This window comes from Pelecanus crispus, chromosome 4 (genome assembly GCF_030463565.1).
Source record: "Pelecanus crispus isolate bPelCri1 chromosome 4, bPelCri1.pri, whole genome shotgun sequence".
NCBI lineage: Eukaryota > Metazoa > Chordata > Aves > Pelecaniformes > Pelecanidae > Pelecanus > Pelecanus crispus.
Window position 1 is genome coordinate 79,649,335 of NC_134646.1, and position 27,053 is coordinate 79,676,387.

A 27,053-nucleotide genomic window follows, 5' to 3' on the forward strand; every position below is an offset into this window, starting at 1 on the left:
CCCCTTGAATTGTTTCCTTCAACTTCCAACTATCAACCTCTGGTTTACTTTATCGTCGAAATCTTAACAGTTAAGAATGAAAAGAGTATTTTCTCGATGGCTGCAAGTGTTAGGATGCAAAAGTGTATGTATGGCTTTACCATTTCATTCCAGGTGGCCACATATCTGTCATTTTATGGGAAGCATGTACCTGTGCCTGCCCAAGATATCTTCCTTAGCTGGCTGTGTGATCAGTGAAAGGGGGAAAAAGTATTTGAGAGTCAAAAGGCAGAAACAGCAGCTGTCTCGGAGCATTTCTTACCCTGGCTTGCTTGAGCTGTGCTGTGTGCTTGCATCTTTACGTGCTTAGAAGACGTTTTGGTGTGAAATACCAGGTTACCTAATGTGATTTAAAAACTTAGTGGTTTTTCTTAATTGTTTAAATTACATATAGATCATCTTTCTGGAAAGAGGTGGGGAAAAAAAAATCTGTATTTTAAAGTTTAAGAAGTTTATCTTTCTGTTCACAGGTGAAATTAAGTTTCTAAAAGACAGCAAGCATTTCTGACTTGTGGTTGGCTTGAGAAGACCATCACCAAGCTGTGTGGAGACGTTCTTTGAGCTTCCACTCTTATGTCTCTAATGGACAAACACAAAGTGAAGCGGCAACGTCTGGATCGCATATTTGAAGGTTAGACATTTCAATTTCTAATGCTAACTGCGTCAATTAATTTCATGGATTGCTGATATTTCTGGAGACTGGAACTCTTTTCTTTTGGTCATTCAGCGTATTTTTAATTGAGCTGCAGTTCCTGTTGGGGTTCTATTAACTGTGTGCAAATGGTGGTTTTGGGTAAAAACTGATCTAGACAAATAAAAGCAACTAGTGTGTGAACTCTGTACTATTCTACAGTTAAGTTTGCTTTCAACTTACTATTTTACAATATTCTACCCAAATGTTGTGAAAGATTGCGGTTTTATATAAAATAACAATCATAAAAGGATGACCACATAGTGCTCTCTAGGGTCTTTCTCTACAGGCATGCTTTATACAGATTGATTTAATAGCCTGCATCTGATCCTAGGAAGGAAGTAAAAAATAAAATTAAAAATCCAAAACAAAAATCCCAGAAGACCCCCAAACTTTAATGAGTATTAATAAAAATAACCTGAATTCTAGTGAAAGGTTTGTAATCATTTGGGTCAATCATTTTACCTTACATCAGAAATGACTGAGTTGTATATTCCTAGAATTCTTTACTCATTTGGAGCTGGTGTGAAAGCAGGCTGAGGGATAAGATGTGCTGTTTTTAAGAATATGTAAGAATGATTTGGGCTAAATTTTTCTATTAAAATGTTGGCTTCTTCTTAAAAGGCAAGGGGACAGTTAATTTCTTTACTAGCCCATTTTGATACAATGGGAGAAAGTGTACAGGCTTCTGGGCACCATGGTCTCTGCATCATGTCTAATGCTGAAGCCGTGAGCTGCAGCTGAAACATTTGCTCCTCCATGCATTGGTCTTAAGACTTTTTTCTAGCAGCTGTGTTGGTGTAAGCAGTCCCTGGCAGCTGATTGCTGTCCATGTTTTTTTCCCTTTCTTTGTGCCAATACGAGTGTAGCTGTATAATGAGCTAGATTGAGAAGATGACTTATACTAAAAATAAACTTTTTGTTGGTATATTTTCCATTTAGGTAAATTCCTTAGACCAGGTCACCGTTCAGCTGACAAAGCAGTTGCATTGAAGGGCGCAGTTGGAAAGGATCAACGAGGGGCGCTGGGACTGTTTGCCCTGGTGTAGCCAGAGAAAGAGACATTTCACCAAAGTATCAAAGGGTGCAGTTCCACATTTGGTTTAGATGATTAATCTCCCTGTTACTCTTCTAAAACTGGCCAAGCCCGCTCTGATTGCCAGGTCCAAACTGTTCTCGTGTCCCACCTAGACTGGTTGGCCAGGCGGTCAGTTGAATCTGCTCGCTGGAGACCAATCCCTGCTGAGGATGGGGAATCTGGGAAGGCTGTCCCTCTTTCCGGGCATCTCTGCAGTTGCATCAGCTGGCAATTACCCAGGGGTGTGCTGGTGCAGTGCATGGTCCTCTTTTCTCTGTTCCCAGTTTTAGGGTTTTAGGTGTCAGGTCCTCATCCTAGGGTCTCTGTATCTGACCCCTCAATAAAAAATGCAGAACGGTAACTTCAGAGTTACTTCAGAGTAACTTCAGAACGGTAACAGAGAGCGCAACTTTTTATTCTCTCTCTCTCTCTTTTTTTTTTTTTTTTTCCCCCCGGCCTGTGGTAGTGAACGGAATCGGCAAGTTGTGAGGAGGATGGAGAAACCTGTCCCTTTTGATGGCAGCTGGCAGTTAGATCAGCTCAACCCACTTTGTGGAATTTCAGTCTCCTTTTATTGATCAACGGGACAACTTAAGAGGAAAATAGTCTGTGATGATGTGGGAAGGAATGTTATCAGGGACAGAGGTGACAGACCAGTAGCCACTGTGACTGTTTAAAATAGTGGCTTCCCGCAGGCTGCGTGTTCACATCTAGTGATGCTGTTTAATCGGTGCCTTTTGTCTGGCTTGTTTTTCCCAGCCCTGCACAATTCACTGGCAAAATCTGTGCGGCCATGCAGTGTAGGGAATTGATCCAGTTGAAAAATAACGTAGGAAAAAAGGTTTTTTTTATTTAGCTACCTCTGCTTCCTAATCCCATTTACCATGTGCTAGACAAATAGCTGTGTTGGAAAAATAGAGTGGGAAGACCAGGCAGAATATGATCAAGAAGAGAGGGGATGAAACAATGGATGTGGGAAAACGCTTGAAGTTTTATGGTTAAAGGAATCCAATTTGGCTCCTTAAAATGTCCGAGCTGTATTCTGCTCTTGAGTGTCTGTGTGTTCAAATGTCCAAATGTTCTTTGAGGTTTGTAAACACATCTCTGGCTGGTGTTTTTAAATCCCTATCCCTGCAACTGCGTGAAGTGGGATAAAAACTAGAGCGTTGCTTTGTTTTTAAAAAGGCTTTTCCCTCCATATGGTCCTGTTCAGGTTTAAAAATTAAATATGCAGAGTTGTTCTCTGATATATGTGCCTTCCGTAACACAACTGACATATTTTATATTTTAGAAATATGCATAACATTTTACAAAGCTCAGGGAATTTAATGAGCTGTATAGCTATTAAAGGTAGTTTATCTTCTCTGTCAGCTTTTCCGTTCATCAGTTTGTGTGTAGCTTTCTTTTCTTAACCTTTTCCATTAGAAGAGAAAGATGCATTTTCTTTTTATTGCAAGTTCCAGTTAAAAACAGGCTACAATGATTTACTAACCAGCACTATTACTAACGATATATTTTTTTATAAATTGTTTAACATAAAAACTTGTGACGGACAGACATTAATACATTATTATATCCATAAAGAGATGCCAGTGTCATTCTGGTGGTGACATACAGCATTTCATTACTGTTTGTGTCCCTGTTTGAGGAGGGGGCTGATAATGAGTTGAAATTCAGTTTCTGAAAAATGAGTGGTGTGGGCCTGATTCTCGAAATCAAATGCTCATGTTAGGAACACGTGCACAGGGTTGCACACAGCTTTTTCTGTGGAGTTCATGGATTGCCACAAATGCTCTTGTAAGTTAGATAACTGCGTGCAAAATGTTATTTGAGCTGAACTGCTTTCCTGTGGCTTTAGGTAATTTGCACACTTGCTTATAGTAACTAATCGTGCAGATTAAGCAACAAATTGAATAGGCATCACTGGATTTACTATTACCTTGTGAGTTTAATGATAGTATGGTAGTAGTAGTACTAAATTTCAGTTGATACTCAATGCAGAAAAAAACCCCTGAATCTATTACTTTGGGAGCAATTAGTTCTCTTTTAATGTAGCTGAGTAAGTAATTTTGTCTCTGATGCACCTATGATTCCCTTCAGTGCTTACTTAAATATGAAATTGAATATTTGCTTTTAGTCCTGAAGCTGTTTGCAGTTACATTTTCTTGCACATTTCAACGGTGTGCCATGTTCTTATGTGTATCGTCTCAAAAGGGTGGTATAAAGAGTGCTTTGTCATCCCAGTTTATATAGCTGTATAAACTAGAGCTCACTTAGATGATGGAAATTGAAGACCGTCCCTTGAAAAAGCCGTATATTAATTTCTGGTTTCTAACTTCCACCAATAGCTGTGAATTATGCTTGGGCATAAAGACATGATTCTAGGCACTCTGAGATGCTAATATTAAACTCACTTCACAATTTGTAAAATAACATTTAGGATTCTTCCCTTGAAGATGAATAGTATCAAGGCATGTGAAAGATTAATTAGTTACTGATTATATTGTTCTTTGTCCCCCTCTCCGGTGATGCTGGTGATTGCAAAGCATAATTATAGTAGTATACATTTGGCAGAACAGTTGGAAGTGTCACAGTGCAAAAATAAAATGTGTTCATTTTGTGGGTAATTTGAAAAATTCTAAATGTTTTTGGCATTTTGAAAAGTTGTTATCTCTAATTAAGGTATTATTGTACTTTATATTGTAACAAAACTGTAAACAATGCTGTGTATTTGCTTATATTCTAGAAATCTTTAATTAAATGTGTGTATGTTTTACTGACCGTTGCTTGGAAGTTACCTTGGGGATGTCTGACCTCTGTTGAATGTGCTGGGAGCTAATAGATGAAGAGGGAAGGCAACAGAAGGTGGCTGCAGCGCGAAGAAAATTCTACGTTGCCTGAATTGTCTGTGAATGGGCTTGACAAACAGGGAATTTTCTCTAAATACATTATATTGTATAATATATAGCGCTCAGTTAGCCACTGCTTTTGGTGGGTTTCCAAGCTTTAGGAAATTCTTTAAAGGGGAGAGCTTAGGGTCATTGGTGGAACTGGGAGGAGGAGACGGGTGTCTCCTCTTACATTTCTTCTTGCTTGGTTACTCAGGTATTACGGATTAAACAGCTACAGCACAATACTGGAAATGTAACTGCAAAATTGAGAGTGACTTTTCCAGTTTGATTGCTTGAAACCAGAAATTTCTTTCCAGAGCACCTCATATGTGATATTTATAGGAAAGACTGTAGTGCATACAAGTAAAAGTCTGTGAAGACCCCATATGTCCCCAGACAGATGTTATGTTTTTCTAGTTCTGGTTTTGAGGAAGAAAAAAGCAGCTTCACACACCTCAGGGCTTCTCGATAATCTTTACAAATCTTTTTCCTTTTTATGCAGTACTGGCATACATCTTAAGGTTATTCTTTATATACAGGTTGCCTCTTCCTTTTTAAGAGTGCCCAGAAGAAAACTTGAAATGCATTTTAGCTGGTTTAACAGTGCTGCCTTATTACTTAAGAAAAGAGGATGAGTTGGTGGGGATCATAAATTGGAAAAGAAGGTGCATATTAATGGGATGAGTTTCTGAGATTTCAGATAAAATCTCTCATCTTTTGCTCTTACGAAGGGCAGCCTTTCTTTGGGAAGGTCCGATTACTGGCAAATAACCAAGTGTAACGCTCTTTGAAGGACAGTAAAAGTGCATGCTAAAGGAATAGTTTCTTTTCAAGGCTGTGGTCTAGGCTTTCTTTCCTGATAAGAAAACATCTGTCTTTTTAAAGCTTCTTTTTTCTGCTTGTGGGGGTATATAGCATGAGATTTAATTAGATGAATCTTCAATTCATAGTTGATGTGCTATATTGAAGGTTCCAGGAGGAAAGCAGAGAAAAAAGCAGGTATGAATTGAATTTGGTTTTCTTCTTTCCAAATTTACAAAAAGATCTTGAAATACAGAGTGACTTAGTTTAAAAAGTGCATTTTCTTTCCTGATTTTTTTTTTTTTAATTGTGCATGTAATAGAGAGCTTGGCTTCTTAACAAGTGGAAAGTACCAGACTGACAAATACTAAGCGTTATTTCATGACCGCTGATGGAGCCTATCTGGCTTGCGTAAACTGGGATTTGACCCATTGCAGTTGTGAAATTAGGCAGTTAAGTTTTCTGCATATTAATGAGGGAGATGGCCTACTTTGGCAGTGCTTGGGTTTTCCCTGAACTTAAAAAAGGATTTTTACTAAAGTTGGTACGTACTGTCTCAGTTGATCTGTAAATAAAAGGAAGGAGGAATAAATGTTTCTAGGCAGTGAGAACACTTATCTCTTTCTTATGTAAGTGGGAATTGCAGATGTCAAGTTCTTTGGAAAACGAGCTATCAGTTTTCTTAACTGACATTCAAATTTGAAGACGTTCGTAGTTGTCTCGCTGCAGATATCTGAGAAAGAAAGGAAATAATAAGATGTGCAGACAATTGTAAATCACATAGTACTTTATAGGGTTTTCTTCATGCATACTGATATTAGTACTAGGCATACTAAATATGCCAAGTGTTTCTTAAAAAGAGATTAATGGGCTGCCTTGTTGCTTGGTGTCTTTTTGACAGACTTTAGAAGAAGGCTTATTGAAGGATTAGGGCAGCAGAGGGAGCTAAAAGATTCCTAATATTTTATCATTTGTTGTTTCCTAAGTGAAAGTTGCTCCTTCATAAAGTACCAATTAACCTTCACAAAAATGTGATTTTCTAACCTTAAGTGCCTTTAGTGAATAAATAAGGATTTTGAACTGGAGAAAATTCCTTTTCTCCCTAGCAATCTGGTACAAATTAAATTAGGAATCAGGTAGTAAAAGCTACCAAAACCGTTCTGCAGGAACAGCCATCAAATCTTTCAACTGTAACAAATGAGAGTGTTTAAGCAAGCAGAGTTTTCTATGAATAACCCAAGCAGAATATTCTGTGAATAACCCAAATTACTTTGATACAAGTGTCTTAAAATAGAAATAAATACGTTATTGTGTTGCATACAAGGGTGTTTTAACAATCCAACACTCTTCTTCTGTGTTTTGCTTGTAAGAACTTTGAAAATATTTTTATGAGCTTGAAATACAGAGAATTAGGTAAAATATTTAATCTGTTACATAAGAATTGTCATCAAAGAACAGGGAGGCTATTCTAAGGACTACGATAAATTGACCTTGAAATAATAAAATGAAAGTGATGCTACCATGAATCCTTACATAACAAGTTCATTTGCCACTTACCACACGTTAAGGAAAGTTACCTATTTGGGGTATGTTTACCCCAATGCAAAAACATCCTTTATCTTATTGCAATTATAGTTGAAATGCTTATGCACGGGCTTATGTTTGGGTTTTGTTTTTATCCTTAATATTCAGTATTTACGGTGCAAGGTGGTTTTGGCTTTCTTTTGGATTGCTGCAGTAACCTGCTTTTGTAATTTGAATCTTCATTATGTGCTACCTAAACAGCGTTTGAATTTGCATGCACTTAAGCTACTACAATGTTACAGAGGTATTACTAGTAACAATGCAAGCTGTATGAAAAGAAAATTAGCTTAAAAGCCCATTTTGCCCTAAATGATGCTTAACAGCAGCTGCTAATGAAAAGCATTATTTTAACAAGAAAACTGGGGGGAAAAAAAAACCTACAAAGAAAAGAATCTCAGTGAAATTTTTAAATTTTGCTGAAACATTCAGGTCACTGATTTAAGTTACGAATGTTTTAAAGAAAAGCTGTGTTTTTGTGGTGTCCGGCATTACATATTTTATAGTTATATTTTCATTGGTATATTGAAATAAAGTACACTGCTTGCTTGTGACAGACAGCAGCTATGTTCAGCGATATATCTAGAGCACTATATCTTACTGCTGTAATGAAATCAAGAGAGTTTTATTTAATGTTAGTGTCAAAGACAGTGTTAAATACAGTAAACAATATAGGTTGACGCTGGGTTTCCAAGGTTGTAATCATTGTATTTTTAATATCATATATATTTGAATCCGAATCCAATACTTAACCACACCTAGTCATCTAATTCCTGAGTAATCTTCACAGAATTTAAAAGACTTTTCGGACTAGATTTTTAGCTTTTATACAGTGCAAATGAGTGCTTTAGAAGTCTAAGTACTTGGTGGTAATATATACTTATTTCTGCCCGGGGTCAGGGAAGATGCTCTGCAAGCCCTAGATTTATACATTGCTTTACACTCTGCTCTGCAAAACTGAACTGTACAAAGATTAAGTGTCTAGGTAAACATATTGAAAAATTTAAATAGTCATCTAATTAAAGCAGACATGTTCAGCTTTCATAGAGGCAGTTCCTATCCTTAGGGAAGTGCAGTCTGAGATGCAAAAAAGGATTTTATTTTGTTTCCTCCCTTAGTGTAGTCAGGGTGGGAGTGTGATTATGCAAGTGGAGACAGTCTCCTAGTGCTGAAGGCATCTGCTGTTCCATCCTTGTTCCATGAGGTCGGTATTGAACTTGAAAGGTGCCTCTCCTTAAACAGGCAGAATTGCATGGAGGCTTTGCCAGGGGAAGAATACCTTGCAGAGATCTCTCTCCTCCGTAGAAAAGTCATTGTGATCTGATGGACAGGCCATTTGGAGTTAAGAAATGTGTGGTTTATCTTTTAGCTCTTCCAAAGTCAGATAGCAGGTTAGAAAAGAAAAGTTGCCCCTCCACCTCTGTGCCTTTTCTTTTTCTTTGAGAGAAAACAGTCAGTGGAGTCTTTCAGAGTTACTGTGATATAAATAACAGCAGGCTGTTGTAATACACTTGGCATCCCTTTAAAAACCGAGGCTTTGCTAACTGGAAGTGCCTGGCATTTGCAGTAGGTAAAAGCGTGCCCATTGGTACCACTGTCGACCCAGAACTCTGCAGTGGTTCGTGACCCTGCTCAGATGCTTAAATAAGAAAGTTCCTTCTTCTTTCCTTTCCTGTGAGAACTAAATTTAAATTGCTTGTGACTTTGAGTAGATGTGTTTTTGGTTTTTTTTAAGCCAGAAATTAGCTGTTCAATATTACTCATGTTTCCCTTTTCCTGATGCTTATGTTTCAAAGTAACATCCTATGCAATGAATTTTCAAACCTCCCATTCTGCCAATTAAATGGAGACGCACCAAAAAACCCAATAAAAATTACAGGCAATGGCAGTAGGACAGCAAAAGATGAAGAGGAAAGACTTTATTCCTTTGATCCTACCTGTATTTTTCAGAAAGTTTCCTCGTGTGCTAGATGATGACTCTCAAATACAAATAGACCATGACTCCTGTTAATAGGTAATTAAGAATAATTGTAAGTGTTAATTAAATACATGATAAATGTCTCTTTTTGTCAAGGAGCGTACACTTGAAGCAATAGTTTTATTAAACGCTAACAAAACTTTTTCCCAGGGAATTTTATCACTATTTCTTGTTCCCTGCTGTTCCTTTCTTTCTTGAAGATTGCATCAGTCATACCCATGTGGCTTTTTCTGGGTATCAAATACCACTTAGGCAGGTGTTATGTAGTTTCCACAACATCTGCCAGTCATTTTTTGTTGTCTAACCTGCAGATGGTCATGTTTGCCTGTTTGTGTAGTGCTCCACAAACTCCCATGCTTGTTCCCTGAGTGCTGCTCTGCGCTTGCATGCAGGCACCATCAATTTATCAAACTCAAATAATTTAGTAACAGTTACTTCTTGCAATAAACAAAAGCAGCTGCACTCTAGCTATCCTTATCTGCATGAATGCATAGATTGTAAAGGGCTTTTCTGACAAACAAGACAAAAGTTTAGAATTTCAAACTGGAATTTAGGGCATGTAAGTCAGAACAACTAGACGCTGATGTTTAGAAACAATATAATAATGCAGAGAATGAATTAGTTACCATAGTAACTGCTTTGTTTTAATAATTTGGTGGGGCACTGAATAGAAGGAGCTCAGAAAGAAGTAGTAGGAATCTTAATTACATGTTGTGGAACGTGAGCGGCTTTGTTCGTTAATATTGAAATTAATTTGATTTTGTAACAGATTGAAGAATGAGTGTATAAGTTTTACTTTGGAAGGGCAATAAGAATGATTTACAGGGTTTCCTTAGTCTTTCTCCCCCACCCTCTGGGAAAAATATGATCACATTTTACATTTGATTATGGCATTGCAGATTATCGATTTCTTAACAATAAAACATGCTCAATATGTTGCATTGTAAGCGTGACTTCAGTCTACGTGCTGTGATTTGTTGCCTGGCAGTTGTTGGCAGCCTAGCAACATGCTTCAGTCCAGATCTGCAAAAGGATATAGACACCCAAAGTTAGGAGTTGCAGGGAAGGTGGATGACTTAGTACTTCAAAGCCTGTCTAAAATCATCAGCACCCTGAAATGCCATTGTACTTTATGGCTGAAATTTAAGTTCCCTCCACGCTTTAAGATCATCTTCATTTTCTCTCCTCTTGCAGGCTTGAGCAGCTTAGTGCGTGTTTTGTGCTTAAGACAAGGCAGGATCCTCAAACAGAATTAGCTCCTTCGGAGACAGGTGCATGCATCAGCTGGACCCTGTTTTGCAGGAAGATAGTAAGCATGATAGTGCTTTATTCAAGAAATCCATGTGCATTGCCTCCTGTCCCAGCAGGCAGCAGTTGGCTGGGTCTGAGATGCCTGTGTGCTGGTGAGTCAGTCGTGGCTGGGGACCGGCTGGTGTCACGGAAGGGATTACTGCTCATGTCCTACCACAGCTTGTCACAAAGTGGGGCCTCTAATTTGAGTCTGTCTTCTCATCTGGATGCCTTTTTTTTTTTTTCCCCCTCCTTAATGAAGCTTGCAGGAACTTAATTCTTCTTGAGACTACTGGTGGCTTTTGGTTGAAATTGGCTAGCGAGTTAAGGATTTAATTAAGCAGGACCCAGCAGGTAGATGGACAGACGCAATTACGTAAGCCTGGTTTCCTTTGAAAATCTGTCTAAAAGGTGCTCAGATATTACATACAGAAACAAGAAGTGCCACCTGGTCATTCCTTGGCCAAGGAAGTACCTTCCATCACTGGACTCAAATCGTGTTCCCTCCCTAGACTAGGGAGTCTTCAAGTTGTTTCTGCAAATTGGCATTTAACAGTGGCTCCTCAGAAGGTAAGAGTGCCTGCCCAGGAACAGAGAAACTTTGGGTTCCAGATCATCATCAATCCAGAGATGATTAGTTTTTTGAAGGGCGGTTCATTACCCTTTCTGTGTGGTTTGCTGCTGTCTATGTTCCAGGTAATGCAAGATGGATTCATTGTGCCGGAAAGAAACGGGAAAACTGAGCTCAGTAATGAGCACTCTAATTCAGGAAGGGAAATTCAAGCTTCTCTTCCCCAATTCTAATATGTTTGTGTACATAATTTTGTGGACGGAGACTTAAAACTGTGGACTGTTTCTTTTCTCTGAGGTGAGGTCCCAATCACTGGGCTGTTCTTGTCCCTGCCTCCTCCCTTCTAGTCTCACAAGAAATTTGCCCTGATAGAGTATTTCTAAAACCAGCATATCATACCTCCAGACCCATGTTTTCTTCGTTCTTCTTTTATCTCTTAGTTATATCTTAATAATAAATTGTGATGGTTCTGAAATACACTAGCTTGTTTTGAACTTTTCTTTGGTCCTAACCCTTAACTGGAATTCTGAAGTGCTTGTTAATATAATCTTAAAGTTCACAAAATCCTTTCCTGTTTAATTTTCGAGTGTCAGTCTGTGAAACTTCCCAAAATGTCAGAAGATTAGATGAGTTTTGCCTCTTGTCCAAGATGCTGATGCATAAAAGTAAAAGGGAGTTCATTCCAAAGCTGAAAACATCCAATGAAGAATTTTTTAGTCAGTTGCTTCCTTTTATCTGTGGGAACCATAATTCAGTGGTTATTTTATAGGTTCCTTGTGATTACAGTAATCAACAAATGCATGGTTGCATCCTGGAACAGTTGGTGAAAGAAACTTTAGAGCAATTCTTTAAAGGCCTTGGAATACCAAGGTAATAGCACTAGTGCACCTGGTGATAAAGAGGGTGTGGTCTTGCAGTCAAATGTGGTATCTAGCTGCCTTTTTTCTGCAATTCTGAGTCTCCTTTTACTTGTTTTTCTGGTTCTCTTTTCTAATGAGGAAATAATAATTTCTATTTCATTCCTTGTTTTCTAATGTTTCTTAAAATATTCTTTCTGCTATATTCATTTTGTTTGGTGATGTGCAAGTGGATTTCCACTGGAAATCAATTAGCATTAAATGTTAGTTTTTCATGTTCAGCTTGATTTCATTTGCTCTGATTTTTATTACATTAGTCCTTTATGAATGGAAGCACCTGCAAATATGTTCCTAAAAGCATAGTTTTCCACATAGTTGAAAAATACTTAAATGCTTACTGAATGGTAAATTAAAGTCCTTTTAGATGAAGAAGACTTGAAGCTTTTTGCAGACGGTGGTATTGAGATGATTTAGCTGGGAAAATGTTTAGCAGCGTTCTGAGACAACCATCTCTACTGGCATTGGCTTACGTCTCCAACAGCTAGTAAGTCAGGAGACTTGTATGTCAGATATGGTAGCTCATTCCATCTCTCGTTCTGTCTGTGCGTGACTAACTGGAAGAAAGCCACGCTACAGTCATATATTTCAGTCTCGACTTCCGAGTTCCGTAGTGCTCCTGCCCCTAAGTTGTGGATTCCGCTTTTACAAAAGAGATGTCAATATGGGGTTTCCATGTCAGCTGTACCGGTTGTGCCAAAAGCGTGATTGACTTGTACCTCCTTGACATGATGTAATCATCTAATTGGAAACATATTTGCTAAACAAAGATTATTGGATTGTTCCAGGTAAAAGCCTTATATTGCATGCAATTTTACAAGCTCTCTTTTAAATGATTTACAGGCAAGTTTATCCTTTTGTGTTGATAAAATTTGACAGAAGAATTTTCAGGTAGGAAGATGGAGTTCAAAGAAAAAAAAGTACTTTCTTTAGCCTCATTCTACACAATTCACTTATGAATGCTTGACCTAACAGGAAAAGTTTGTATTAATAATTGTGGTAATTGAGCCCAGTTAGCACAGACAAGAGAACACTATTGTATTTTGGTGTACTCATTTTTAATAACTTTATACTTCCTTCAGAATTCCTTTAAAGTATATGTGAGTATATGCACACAATACAGATCACTTGAAAATGTAACCAAATATTTTGTATCAAAAAATGAGATATTTTATTAAAAAAGCTTGTTTAAACGTGTAGTTATGGTATTCCAGGCATCTGTCGTCTTAGTCATGGAGGTACTGTGAGCTCTGATTTGCTTCAGGTTTGTTTTTATTCATTTTTTGTGTCCCTTTGCTTGTGCAGTTTTCTGGTCTGGATGCAGTTTGTACCTGTTCCCCTTTCTGTTTTTGCTTCAAGCCTGAAGTACTGCAGAGCTTGTTGTTTTATCAAAGCTGGCACTCTGGTTCCTGGAATTCATCTCCTGTTTACAACACTTCTGTACGCCAGAACTGCCATGAAGTACAGAAATCTAAGGTTTATCGGCGTTTCTTTAGAGCAGCATAGAGGTATATTTTCTGTTGAAAATCTTATTTACTTTAATTTGGTGTTATTGAACTACGCTTACATCCTGCATAATAGGAGGTTGATTTATTAGTAGCAGTTCATTTAAAAAGCTGCTGGACACTTCCCCTTTCCTTCTGCAGTATGAGCAGGCTTTTTTGGGTCTTTTCAGAAGTTTTCAGATGTAGCTGAAGCATGGGACAGATCCTGACTTAGGTTGCCGGGTTTACAGATGCCACCGCTTTTATAAACCTTAAATTGTCTTTCAAGTGAACACTTTATAAAATAGTAGAAGCAGAGTTTTCACGATTTGTAGGAAGTCCATAAATTCATATTTAGTTTAGCTGGGCTACTTTATTATGTGAAAGGTTAAATTGATCTAAAACAACTTAGCTTGAAAAAACTGCTAAAACTTCAGATTTTAACTAAATGTGTTGAAAACTGGAAACTTCTAGAGAAGTAACTCTAAGCAGACATTCCTTAACTGTGAAGGACAGAGCAGGGGGAGAGAGCAAAAAAGTTAAATTATAAATAAAAGCAAGTTCAAGCTATCATCGTATCCTTGACATTAGTTGTATAATCTGCGTTGTAGATTGGCAGTAACGCCTGACTATTTTGCCTAACCATCCAAAACCAGATGACATTGTGCACGTCAATAGGGAGAACAATGTTTTTGGTGTTTTCTATTAATGACGCATTTCCCTTTTTATCAATTACATTTTAATTACATTAGGTCCTTCTAGTAGCATTAAAGGATTATAAGTCAAGACAATAAAAACTTACTTGGTTAAAAAGTATAAGTTTGTAGAGGGAGTTGATTTCCCGAAAAAAACAATATTCATCTGCTGATGACCATTCAAGAAACAAGAGAAATGCTGACATGATTGTCAATATTTTGTCTTTTTGTGACACCTAAACCCAGGACTTTGAAGCATGTACTTTCAAGTGTAGGTTTAGTGTTCAGCTGTACCTGCTCTATTGTCAGTCGTGACCTGTGATGCTAATTTTGTTTTTAAATATGTTGTCTGCAAATAGTAAAGTATTAACAAATGGTTTTTAAATTGAGCTCAAATCAGAGACACTGATTCAGTTCTGTTTTATTTGCTGGAAGGTTTTTTGTTTGGTCTCTACAGAAGGTATCGATAAGCTAGAGCTTTCTCATTCTACGTTTAGTTAAGAATCATATTGATCATATGATGTTATCGGCAAGTAGAGAATCAGCATAGCTGCTACTAAGGCAAAAATATATGTAGACTTGAGGTTTCAGCAGTTAGTGAGGTTATTTTAAGATACAATCACCATTTGAAGATGTTCCATTAATGCTTAAGATTAGCATATTTTTTTAAATGGCAGAAAATTTGAGAGACTCATTTAGCGTATGCTGCATGGGATGTTTTCAGAACTCAGTTTCTGTGAAGCTTAGGTATAATCCTCCTCAGTTTTGTTTTTATCAAATGGCATGGCAATACCTCTTCTCCAAAAGCATTTAACTGATTGAAAATAAATTGGAAGAAAATGAAGGACTGCATGATAAACCAGGGTGTCATCCACTGAATTCAGCGTTAGTCAGTTCAGAAGTGATAGTGGAAAATGCGTTTATTGGAGTTACAGAATTTTTAATAAGACACCTGTACCTACACTATGGTATTTACAAAATACTATAAATGTTTTGTGTAGTGATTGAGCATAAGCGTGGCTAGCTGCCAGCTAAATCAGGTAATTGGAAACTGTTAATCTCCTTTCAATTATTTTTTCTGGCCATTTTATTTTCTTCTACTTCTCACTTTCATATGGTTTTTTTACTGTGTTTCCAAATAAAGAAAAAACATACCAACCTTATGTGTCAGGGACACAGCAATGTCCATGATATTTTAATTAAATCACAAATTGCTGACAGTATATTGATTATTGATCTTGTAGCTGGAGCCTAAATTGAGACTGTTGGCTTGTCTGTATTCTGGCCTCTTCAGAGTTTGCTGTCAGCCAAATGAGGGAAACAAGAATTAAAAAAGCTAGTGTGGTTTGAAGATGCTAATTCATAACAGAATTAAGTTATGCAACTCGGGATTTTTTAGGTTTGCTGATTTGATTTGAAGATTGCCTGCTTCACGTGTCCAAGGTATGTGTGGCACCTTGTAAAGAGCAGGGAGGTTGGTGAGGGCTGCTGTAGTTGGAAGTAGGTGCCTTTAGGGAGCAGTTCAGGACTTGCCGGAGTTTCTGCTGTTCTCCCCGGTCTGTATGCGGATCCAGCTGGCAAGCGGGGGTAGGGAGCAATAGCGTTTCTCATTGGGAAAGTCTTGACGAGCTGTGCTTGAAAAAGTACCTGACTCAGCATTGCACTCTACGCTATTGATAGTCAGAACACCAAATCCCTTTCTGGGAATAAGCAAGAAGATTTTGACCTACTTTCATTAAAGCGTAGCAGTTAACATATTCTCCTCAGCCCTAGGTTAGAAAGCAGTGCTCCTATTTCCCGCAAACGCATCTGAAACCCTGTTATCTTTGCAAATCCATTTCCGTTCTCAATGCGATAACCAGCGGGCATCAAGTGAAACTGTTGCTGTAGGTGTAGAAAGCATTTCTTCACAAATCAGGTGAGTTGTGAAACTCCTTACTGCAGGATATCGTAGGTTACTAAAGTTTCATGAGGGTTGAAAAAGTGAGTAGGTATGTTTGTGGAAGAAAAATCCACTGGGTTTGCTGAAACACTTCTGATTCACACACCTCCTGAATTGCAAATTGAGAGGAGAGGTTCTGGAGATGAATTACTGGTCTTGCGCTTTTCTCATACTCTTTTTCTCACTGTTCTTTTCCTGAATCTAACAGCAGAAAAAAACCCGCTATTGAGCAAGATAGACCTTTGGTCTGAACCCATCGCAAGCTTTTCTTGCACACTTGATTGTGGAAGGCTTCTCCTTTCCTCAGCCAAACTTAGTAGAACTTTGGAGGGTCCTTCTCCTCTTCTTTGAGGCTTCCAGCCTCACTAGCCTGAATATTAGAGTAAAAAATTAAAGTAACACCACACACTTCCAGTGCATTGGTATAGTAACCCAGCATATCAATGCCTAGGACCTCAGGTACATGCTGCTGTGCATTTCTAATACTTTTCCATTAGGCCTGTCAGTGCAGTAATTAATACTGCTTTTCACAACTTCAGATATATATTTTCTAGGTGTTGGAAGAAATATAATTTTAGAGACTACTTCTAAGTTTGCTTTTTTTGTCTAACTCAGAACAGCTGAAGCGTTTAAAGACAGAGAGGCAGGATACCTAAAAAGAAAGAAAAATAAAAAATGTTCTTCTGTATCAGGTACCTATGGTAATGCACAACACATGGACGATGTATGTAACAAATCTATGATCAGATCTCTAGAAGTGGTATGGTGTGTGATTAAAGATACAGGAGATCAGAACAAGGTTTAACCAGCTGTGCTTAGAGTCCTTGTGGAAGCAATTTCCTACTGTAGTTGTTTCCTTAGCTGTGAAATGATAATACTTTTACTGTCTGAAGCTTTACACCAAGGTGAAAAGTCTATATATAGTTAAAAAAAAAAAGACAAACCAGAAACCCAACAAACTGTTATAGAATAATGCTACTTAGTATTTAATAATTTGTCTATCCAAATAACTGTCTCAGTTAAGGAATAACTGAAACATATTTACAGAGAAAATTTGAAAGAAAATAGCATTATCAAGTGAAAAAGCTATAACACATAATTATTATATACTTACTTCATGATTCAGCAGTTGAGCTGTTTTTGTGCATGTAAATGATTTTTACTTAATGGATTATTGCAGCACTTCTGAGCAAGCAGCGCAGGACTCTCCGAAGGGCATACCTTGAGGACACTGCAGCAGCAATATTTTGCTGTGTCACTAGATTTTATCATGCGTAAAGGACAGATTCTTTTATACTCAGGAGTTTTCAAATGGAAACCATTGTTACATTTCGGACCGATTTCATGTATGCTAGCAGTGTACAGTAATTTATAAGGTTCTTAAAAACAAATTGGTTCTATTAGTACAGGTTTTTTGTCCTTTTATTTAAATATTACCTCATCAAGTGTCTAACTATAACAGCAGTTACATAAACTTCATCAAGAAAACGAGGAAACTTACGACTACTTCTTACAAGAATTTTACAAGTGATATCTTTTATTTCTTTTTCTGAAGCAGGAGTAATAAAAATAAGTGGATTTTAGTTTACTGTTACAGTGCTCTATGGTTGTCAAGTGCTATTACTAAACAAATAGTAAAAACACTCTGTTGATTTTATTGCTTTAGTAATACAGTTACAAGAACCACTTTACTAGAGTTCTCCCAGATTTCCAACATGTTTGGGAGTTAGTACATAGAAGTAATTTCTTAGGTTCGGACTGCATCCAGTACTTCATGAAAGTGATCTTTCTAAACAGCCAGAGATTTAGGTACTAGATAAGGGATGTATGGTTTCATTAGGATGAGATTTATCTCTGGAAAAAAATTAAAAATGTAATTACCAGTAAATTGCATTGAACTGAGGATCATACCCTAAAATAAGGACTGTGATACAAATATTAACTAACAGGCATCTACAAAAAAGGGGGTGATGTGTCATTTCTGGAACAGTTTATCTGAGAGGTGGTCTCAATTCCAACTCTGTGTCTGTGCCAAGCATTCTTTATATTCCTAAATGTTTAAAATCTGCCTGACAGCTCTATAGGCTGCACAATACAGTATTGTGTTAACTTGGGTTTTTTTGAAGAACAATATCTTTCTTCTGCACTGATAAAGTCGAGAGAAGAATGGGGAAATATCCGGTAAACTTGTGCCATTTCTGACTGAGCCTTTAATGTCAGGCCAAGAAGTAATAGAGCAACAGCGAGACGTGAAGATGCATAGAATGAAGCTGGTATAACTGTTTGCTTTGGCCTTCCCCCAAACATCTACATGATAAAAGGAAACTTTTTGTTGAACTTAAGAGTCAAAGAAATCAAAATAAACATGCCTACATAAAAGAACCTGTTCCCCACCTAAAAGGGTAACTTTCTGGTTTATTGAAATGTAGTCTTTCATGTTGTTGAAATGTAATTAATACTAATACAAAATTTCGAGTTTTGACAAGATGCTGTTTAATGTCTGTATTACCAAAACCGCATTACCATTCTCACTACTGTTGATAGCGTTTGGTAACACTGCTGGCAGTTTCAGTGAGGAGACACTAGTTCAGCAACCATGGGGGTGGAAGGACCTTTTGGCTCTGATGCACAGAAGAAGGTTTGATAAGTTCTGCAGAGATTTGCTGCATGAACTTTTTATTTTTGGTTTGAATTTAGAATACTGTACCTGAATTTAGCAGCGATGTGATAAGCCAAAGTTAAGCCAGCTTGCTAATGAGTTGAAGAAGGATGGTCTATAAAGTGATTGGGATTTTACTTGAGATTGCACAGTCTGGAAGCTTCTATCATTTCCAGTCAAATATAAAGGCATTTCTAGCTCGAGTAGGGTACCTTGTTTAGGTGCTTTAGGTGGCAGGAAGGATCTGAGCCTAAGAATGGCTCAGCTTCTTTGCATCTGAAGTTTAGATGGGAGAGCATTTATTCTTGCAAGCTACCCTGTTGGCTATGTCGCTCTATCCTCACAACAGAGGTAACTCTCTTATTCCTGCATCGGATTGCATTAAGGAGCCCAAGTGTATCTTGGGCTCTTGACTGTGCTGTGTTTTTAATATTGAGAACATTACTTTCTGGAGTCTGAAAGCAACACTCCTTAAAAGCAGTATGTGTGTGGTTACTTTTGAAAGGGGGATGAGGAAAAAATACGTTGTGTGTTTATGCCTAAACCTAGGTTTTGCAATCATGTTGATATTAGCATCCACACTGCAAACAGTTTTTCAAAATTTGGCATTACTTTAACATTAAGAGGTTGAATTGCTTTATTTTAATTGAGACCCTCGTAAGTTGTGATGGTACTGCCTGTAATTATTCTGTACTTTAATTTTCATTTGGAGCTGGTTTTTGTGTGGTTAACAGTTATAGTTTATATACCCGTGCTTTCCTAGATACTAAACTGTTTCTAGTTGTGAAATACCTACTTTCCCCGTGTAGTCAACATACAGCCATTCTTGGGTGTTCTGCCTACGCCTGTTCCCTTCAAAATAAGTCATGTATCAGATATTTTTTTCCCTTTAATTATGATATTTTGGTGGCCCTTCTTTCTCCTTGTATCAGAATCCATTTGCATCATCTCAACTGATTTTGCCAACAACCTGATTACTTATGCTCCTTCACACGCTGAAGTAACATTGAATTACGTGTTGCGTCAGTTTGCTTGACAGATAAAAGGAAGAACATTTCTTGTGTCTTGAATGAGGAAGCTGGTACAGTTAAAACATTGTAAAGGCATGCCATCTGCAAAGAGACAGGACAGTATCTGTTTTCCTTGAGGGGAAAAAAAAAAAAGTGGTGTGCGTGCCCTATCAGAGCACAAGGTACAAAAAAAAAGGCATCCCAAATATACTTCAGTTTTTCAGGTAGATACTTAATTTACAAAACTGGCACAAAATGAAAAATATTGGTACAAAAAATTTGCATGTTTGAAGGTGCATGTGAACAAACAGAAACAATTCTCTGAAGCTTCAGCCTCTGCTTAGGTCCTTATCTTAGGGACCTGCCTGACCAGATTCCAGAGCTGCATGTCTCCTGGTCATTATTCTTCTGTGTGTGTTGTATTTTGTATATATTTTCATCTGGGTGTATCAATGAGGCAGAATGCCTGCTCTGAGTAAGCACTTCGGATTCCATCTCCAAACTCTGCTTTAATCAATATCGTTTGCAATGATAGAGTGCTGTGTAGAGTCTCCTTTTCTTGTCTAACCTCAGCCAGGAAATACAACAGATGGGTTTCACCGTGCTTTTTTGGCAAGGAGTAGCATGAAAATAGAAATAAACCTTATTACATATGTGCTGCTCAGCACGATGCTTGTAATATGCAATAAATAGCACTAAAAAAGTGCAAACTTATTGCCAGTTACCCATTAATCAGGGAGGAAAAAAAAGTTTAATAGAATGAGCTTGAGAGCAAATGCATCTTAATCTTTACATTAAAAACTGGTAGTATGGTGGGGTTTTTTTTTCTTGTATGGAGACATGCACTTGCACAGAGACAGTATATCTCAATGTACTGTCATGAAATGAAAGAAGATGCAGTTACGTGTTTTTCCAGAAACAGCAAATCCACTGTTGTGTCAGCAATATAACAAATATGTAATGTATAACAGACTAAAGGAAGTAATATAATTAGAAGGCAAAATTGCACATCTATAAGTTTACTGTTTTCAACAAAACCTACTTTCACAAATTACCAATTAACATTTTCAATAATCTGAAATCTGCCAATATATGTAAATCATGTAGGCCTGTTAAATATTCAGTGTATTGAAGAAAACTAACGTGTTTTCTGAGCTTCAGACGATAAAACTTTTGGCAAGGCATTTGAGGTGATAAAAGTTCATAAATCTGTAGAATACTTCCAGCTGTAATGGAGACAATACAGGCTGTCTTCGGTTGCCTATATGGGATGAGAGTCTTGGGTAAGTTGGTGTCCCTGCTGTGTATCCTGTCACATCGCAGATGCACAGGGGAAAGTTTCAATGATTCAGCTACCCTTTAGGGTTTTTGGAGGCCATAGGTGGGGATGTGTGTTTATCCAGTACCAACAGCAAGATTTTATTTTAGTAACGATTCATTCAGCCTACTGTGCAGCTCAATTCTTAGACTAGTTTCTGTATGTTAGTATACCAAGTGGTTTGTTTTTTTTTTTTAATCCTATCAACTAAGATAAATAAAAGCTTAAAAATACCTTTAGATTTAGAGATTGATGGGCGCTCAACTTCTTCGGATGAGGATCTTCTGGAATCACTGTGAGATGATGTATTCTGTAGGATAATGCACCGTGGTTCTACTCAGGACTGGACAGTACATCCATTTTCCTAACAGCAATTTCTTCATCATCTCTGAAAAGATTTCTTCAAATCTCGTCTTCAAGGAGGCACTAATCTCGGTGACACCCAGAGTATGTAATGAAATTCAAGATCTTTCATGGTTTCCCTTTATATATGGGAGTTTATATAGATTTTGATGGTGATCCTGGTCATTCCTTGTTCCCCAATGGCTGATATAAACTTCTCTGACCCACCGTAGACTCATCAGCCATGTAAGCTCTTCCCTAAAAAAGCCAGCATGGTCTCTTTAGGTAGCTGGATACCTGTTCTAGTTTGAAGGAAAAATTGATGTCAGAAGTTTGTATCTCCTGTTGAATGCTTTCATCGTTTCACTGACATCAATTATGTATGTTTCTACTAATATTACTGAAGAAAACAGTCCAGATTCAACCAGAGCAATTCATATAATCCAAGAGCAAATAACCTTATAGTTCTTCCAGCAGTTCTACTCAATAGCAGATTTTACATTCTTATGCAACACCTTTAATTATATAGTTCTGATACTGATTGGTTGACTAATATAAAAAGAAAAGTATCTGTTCAAAACCAGAGTAAATCATTAAAACTTCTGTGTTTTCCACACATGTAGTACTTCACAGCCCTCAATAACTCTAGTTTCCGGTTTTCTGGAGTATCAGAAAACTCAAAGCATTTGAGACTAAGTGGACTTCCAGAGGACACATTTAGTTACACAACTTCCCTCTCCACCTCATCTCCCCTCATGCTTGAGGTGAGAGGTTCTTTACATTTCTGTTTGTGCTGCAGACTTCAATGACTGGGAAATATGAGAACCCCAAAACAGAATTACCTAATGCAATCTCTGTTTACTTCTATTTTTCTAATTCAGCAGTAGTATTTTGTCATTTTGTATAAGTAATAGGTAATATGGGTCTGTTTCTTCAGCTTTAGTAAGACCAGAAAATTTTAGGTAAAAGAGTATTTTTTTAAAAAAATCATTAAATTTCTTCATCTTTTCTGTTGACAGCCAGTCCCTTCAAAGACAATTGTTTTATCACGGCTAGATCACAATGAGCCATAACAAGTTGGTTTACATATTTTATTGAGACCATAGTTATTATCTTAAATGGCTCTGTATTCTTACTCTGGTTTTTGAGATACAATTTTTTTTTTTTAAGAGCTAGACTGTAACATGGTCTAAATTCAGTGGGGGGGGGAATGAGAGAAAATAAACATTTATTGTATAAAAATATGCATTGGCTTGTCCTAGGTGGTTCTGAACTCTTTAATTACTGGAGAGATTAGAAGGAAGTGTTACAAATAGTTTTATAAGGTCAGTTTTTGTAGCCTTACAGTCTTTTGCTCCACTCCTTACACCCTGTAGCTTTGGGCAGGAGCTCTGCTGCTGAGCTCTGCCTGCTGTGGATCCTGTTGCTTGCTGATCCTGTAGATCCTCTGAAGCTGAATGTCAGTTTTTGCTACTTCTTTCAGAAGTTATCATAAATATTTTTGTCCATCTGCTTTTGCATTAAAAAAGTATAAAGCAAGCCTAAAGATAATTTTCTTCTATTTTTCTTCTGTTAAGTTGTTTATCACTTGCTAAATTACCAGCTATATGAGTGTGTGTAGATCCTTTTCATCCTGAATTAAAATTAAACAAATTTCTAAGCAGGTATCTCCACTGTAACAATACCTAGCTAATTAATTTAAAAAATTACAAATAGGTATATTAAACATCAAATCTTTCATGTTACATCCCTATTGCCTCATCCTATATCTTTTTGTTGTTGTTTTCCTATGCCTTTTGGTTGACTCTTCAAATATAGGATCTACTCTTCTGTACCCTTGTAAAATCCCATTTCTGTAAGATGTTACATGCTCTAGTGAGCCATTTAATATAGATCTCTCTTGCTTTTGTTTACTGAAGCTGTAAATTTAAAATATTTTACTCTGGTGGCATTTCCACCAACGCACGCAGCATGGGCAACAAACAGGAGGAGCTGAAGCACATTGTGCAGCAGGAAAACTATGAAAATAGTTGCCATCACGGAAACATGGTGGAATGACTTGCGCAGCTGGAGTGCTGCAATGATGGCTATAAACTCTTCAGAAGGGATAGACAAGGAAGGGAGGTAGCGTGTACTTTACGGAGTGTTTTGATTTCTGGAGCTTGATGATGGTAACAATAGGGTTGGCTGTTTATAAGTAAGAATCAGTGCGAAGGCCAGCAAGGCAGATATCAAGGTGGGTCTGCTATAGACCACCCAACCAGGATGAAGACGCAGACGAAATATTCTATAAGCAGCTGGGAGGAATCTCACAATTGCTAGCCCTCATTCTTGTCCGGGACTTTGACTTACCAGATGTCTGCTGGAAATACAGTACAGCAGAAACAGTCCAGGAGGCTCCTGGAGTGTGTGGAAGATAACTTCCTGACACAGCTGGTGAGCGAGCCAGCTAGGGAAGGCGCCCCGCCGGACCTGTTGTTTGCGAACAGAGAAGGACTTGAGGGTGATGTGGTGGTTGGAGGCTGTGTTGGGCGCAGCGATCACGAAATGATAACAGTTTTTGATTGCTGGAAAAGTAAGGAGTGGGGTCAGCAGAACTGCTACCTTGGGCTTCTGGAGGGCAGACTTTGGCCTGTTTAGAAGCCTGGTTGACAGAGCCCCTTGGGAGGCAGTCCTGAAGGGCAAAGGAAGGCTGGACATTCTTCAAGAAGGAAATCTTAAAGGTGCATGAGCAGGCCAGCCCCATGTGCTGAAAGACGAGCTGGTGGGGAAGACCACCGACCTGGCTGAACAGAGAGCTTTGGCTGGAACTCTGGAAAAAAAGGAGAGTTTATGACCTTTGGAAGAAGGGGGCAGGCGACTCAGAGGACTACAAGGATGTTGTGAGGTCATGCAGGGAGAAAATTAGAAGGGCCAAAGCCCAACTAGAACTTAATCTGGCTCCTGCTGTAAAAGACAATAAAAAATGTTTCTATAAATGTATCAGCAACAAAAGAAGGGCTAAGGAGAATCTCCATCCTTTCCTGGATGCAGGGGGAAGCATAGTGACAAAGGCTGAGGAAAAGGCTGAGGTACTTAATGCCTTCTTTGCCTCAGTCTTTAAGAGTAAGAGCAATTGTTCTCTGGGTACCCAGCCCCCTGAGCTGGAAGACAGCGATGGGGAGCAGAATGAAGGCCCCATAATCCACAGGGAAACGGTTGGTGACTTGCTACACCACTTGGACACACACAGGTCTGTGGGGACAGATGGGATCCACCCAAGGGTACTGAGGGAGCTGGTGGAAGTGCTCACCAAGCCACTTTCCATCATTTATCAGCAGTCCTGGCTTACCAGGGAGGTCCCAGTTGACTGGAGGTTAGCAAATGTGACACCCATCTACAAGAAGGGCGGGAAGGAGGATCCAGGGACCTCCAGGCCTGTCAGTCTGACCTTGGCGTTGGGGAAGGTTATGGAGCAGGTCATCTTGAGCGCCATCACGCAGCATGTACAGGACAACCAGGTGATCAGGCCCAGTCATCATGGGTTTATGAAAGGCAGGTCCTGCTTGACTAACCTGATCTCTTTCTATGAGAAGGTGACCTGCTTAGCGGATGAGGGAAAGGCTGTGGATGTTGTCTACCTAGACTGTAGTAGAGCCTTTGACATTGTTTCCCACAGCATTCTCTTGGACAAACTGGCTGCTCATGGCTTGGATGGGCATATGCTTTGCAGGGTAAAAAAACTGGCTTTATGGCTGGGCCCAAAGAGTTGTGGTGAATGGAGTTAAATCCAGTTGGCGACTGGTCACAAGTGGTGTCCCCCAGGGCTCAGTACTGGGGCCAGTTCTGTTTAATATCTTTATCGATGATCTGGATGAGGGGATCGAGTGTGCCCTCAGTAAGTTTGCAGATGACACCAAGTCGGGTAGCAGTGTTCCTACCCTGCTTGAGGGTAGGAAGGCTCTACAGAGGCATCTGGACAGGCTGGAACAATGGGCTGAGGCCAGTTGTGTGAGGTTCAACAAGACCAAGTGCTGGGTCATGCACTTGGGTCACAACAACCCCATGCAACGCTATGCAGCTCTTCTTGGGGAAGAGTGGCTGGAAAGCTGCCCGGTGGGAAAAGGACCTGGGGGTGTTGGTGGACAGCCGGCTGAACATGAGCCAGCAGTGTGCCCAGGTGGCCAAGAAGGCCAACAGCATCCTGGCTTGCATCAGGAATGGTGTGGCCAGCAGGAGCAGGGAGGTGATTGTCCCCCTGCACTCGGAACTGGTGAGGCCGCACCTTGAACACTGTGTCCAGTTTTGGGCCCCTCAATACAAGAAAGACATTGAGGTGCTGGAACGTGTCCAGAGAAGGGCAACAAAGCTGGTGAAGGGTCTAGAGCACAGGCCTTATGAGGAGCGGCTGAGGGAACTGGGGTTGTTTAGCCTGGAGAAGAGGAGGCTGAGGGGAGACCTTATCGCTCTCTACAACTACCTGAAAGGAGGTTGTAGTGAGGTGGGTGTTGGTCTCTTCTGCCAAGTACCAAGTGATAGGACAAGAGGAAATAGCCTCAAGTTGCACCAGAGAAGGTTTTGATTGGATATTAGGAAAAATTTCTTCCCTGGAAGTGTTGTTAAGCATTGGAACAGGCTGCCCAGGGAAGTGGTTGAGTCCCCATCCCTGGAGGTACTTGAAAGCCGTGTAGATGTGGTGCTTAGGGACATGGTTTAGTGGTGGACTTGGCAGTGCTAGGTTAACGGTTGGACTTGATGATCTTAAAGGTCTTTTCCAACCTAAACGATTCTATGATTCCTCCCCCCGAAAGTCCTGTGGACCAAAAGCAGAGTTTGGTCTTTTCAAATATAGTTACTTTTAAAGAAAAAGTATATGATTTTGGTGATGGGATTTCCTCTTGTGGGGGTGGGGGGAGTATCAGATTCAAAATATACTGTGCTCAGCAAATGGAATAACTGAACAAGAAAAGGAGAACTTGATTAAAAATATTTTGAGGAAAATTAGGGGGACAGCTTAACTTCTGACATTTTTATTTAGTCTCTCTTGATTTTCATTTACCTGATGTTATATAATCAAATGAGTTGTCATAATAATGATATGTCATGTCTGAAATATTATTGTGAGATGACAATTTTTTCTTTTCTAATTGCACCTTTTAAAAAAAATAAAAGACTTAAGCCCAGTCTCTCGACACAACTCAGAAATTATTTGGGCACAATATTAATAATATTTCATGACAGAAATAAAAATCCATTTTTGTATATTAATCATGTCAATACTGCTGTTGCTTATGGACATTTAAAGTATTTATAGTAGGAAGTGTGTTAGTGCTGGATTTAGGATGAAGGACTAAGAGTGGATGTCCTGTCAAGGTACTGTGGACATCAGCCTTGCAAGGCCTCTGTACCGTGCGGTGGTCTGCAAAGATTTTTCCGCACAAAATGCAGTAATTTCAGTGAAGATTAATTTTTATTCTTGCATTGTCATCCTGCTGCTTGTCATTAATCAATCCTTTATCTTTTTAATTTTGTGCATGTCCTATTGTTAAATCTGATCTTTTTGCTTTCTTATTCTAACATATTTGACACTTAATATGATTAAATGGCCGTGTAGGGCATTTAGTTAAGTATACCCTGTGACGTTTGTGTGTGCGGAGACTGAGTCAAGTGATGTGGACCCTCTCATGGGACTAAAATATTTCTTCTAGTTTCTTCACTGGTGCAAAACAATAATACTACTTCCTAGTGTTACCCAGAAACTTCTGGGTGCCCCAGATATGAGATGCTACA

At 38.7% G+C, this 27,053-nt stretch overlaps 1 protein-coding gene across 5 annotated transcripts in view; it reads left to right on the plus strand.

The window, feature by feature from the left end:
* The window catches only part of CTBP1 (C-terminal binding protein 1), a 253,569-nt gene that overhangs the window by 58,360 nt on the left and 168,156 nt on the right, over positions 1-27,053 (plus strand). For 4 of the 5 annotated variants that reach the window (XM_075709145.1, XM_075709147.1, XM_075709152.1 and 1 more), the window contains exon 2: positions 510-670. In XM_075709145.1, coding sequence (XP_075565260.1) covers positions 613-670 — 58 coding nt within the window. In that variant the 5' untranslated portion in view covers positions 510-612. Of the gene's footprint in view, positions 1-509; positions 671-27,053 lie in introns of those variants that run through there. The other variant, XM_075709150.1, reaches the window with a different exon arrangement.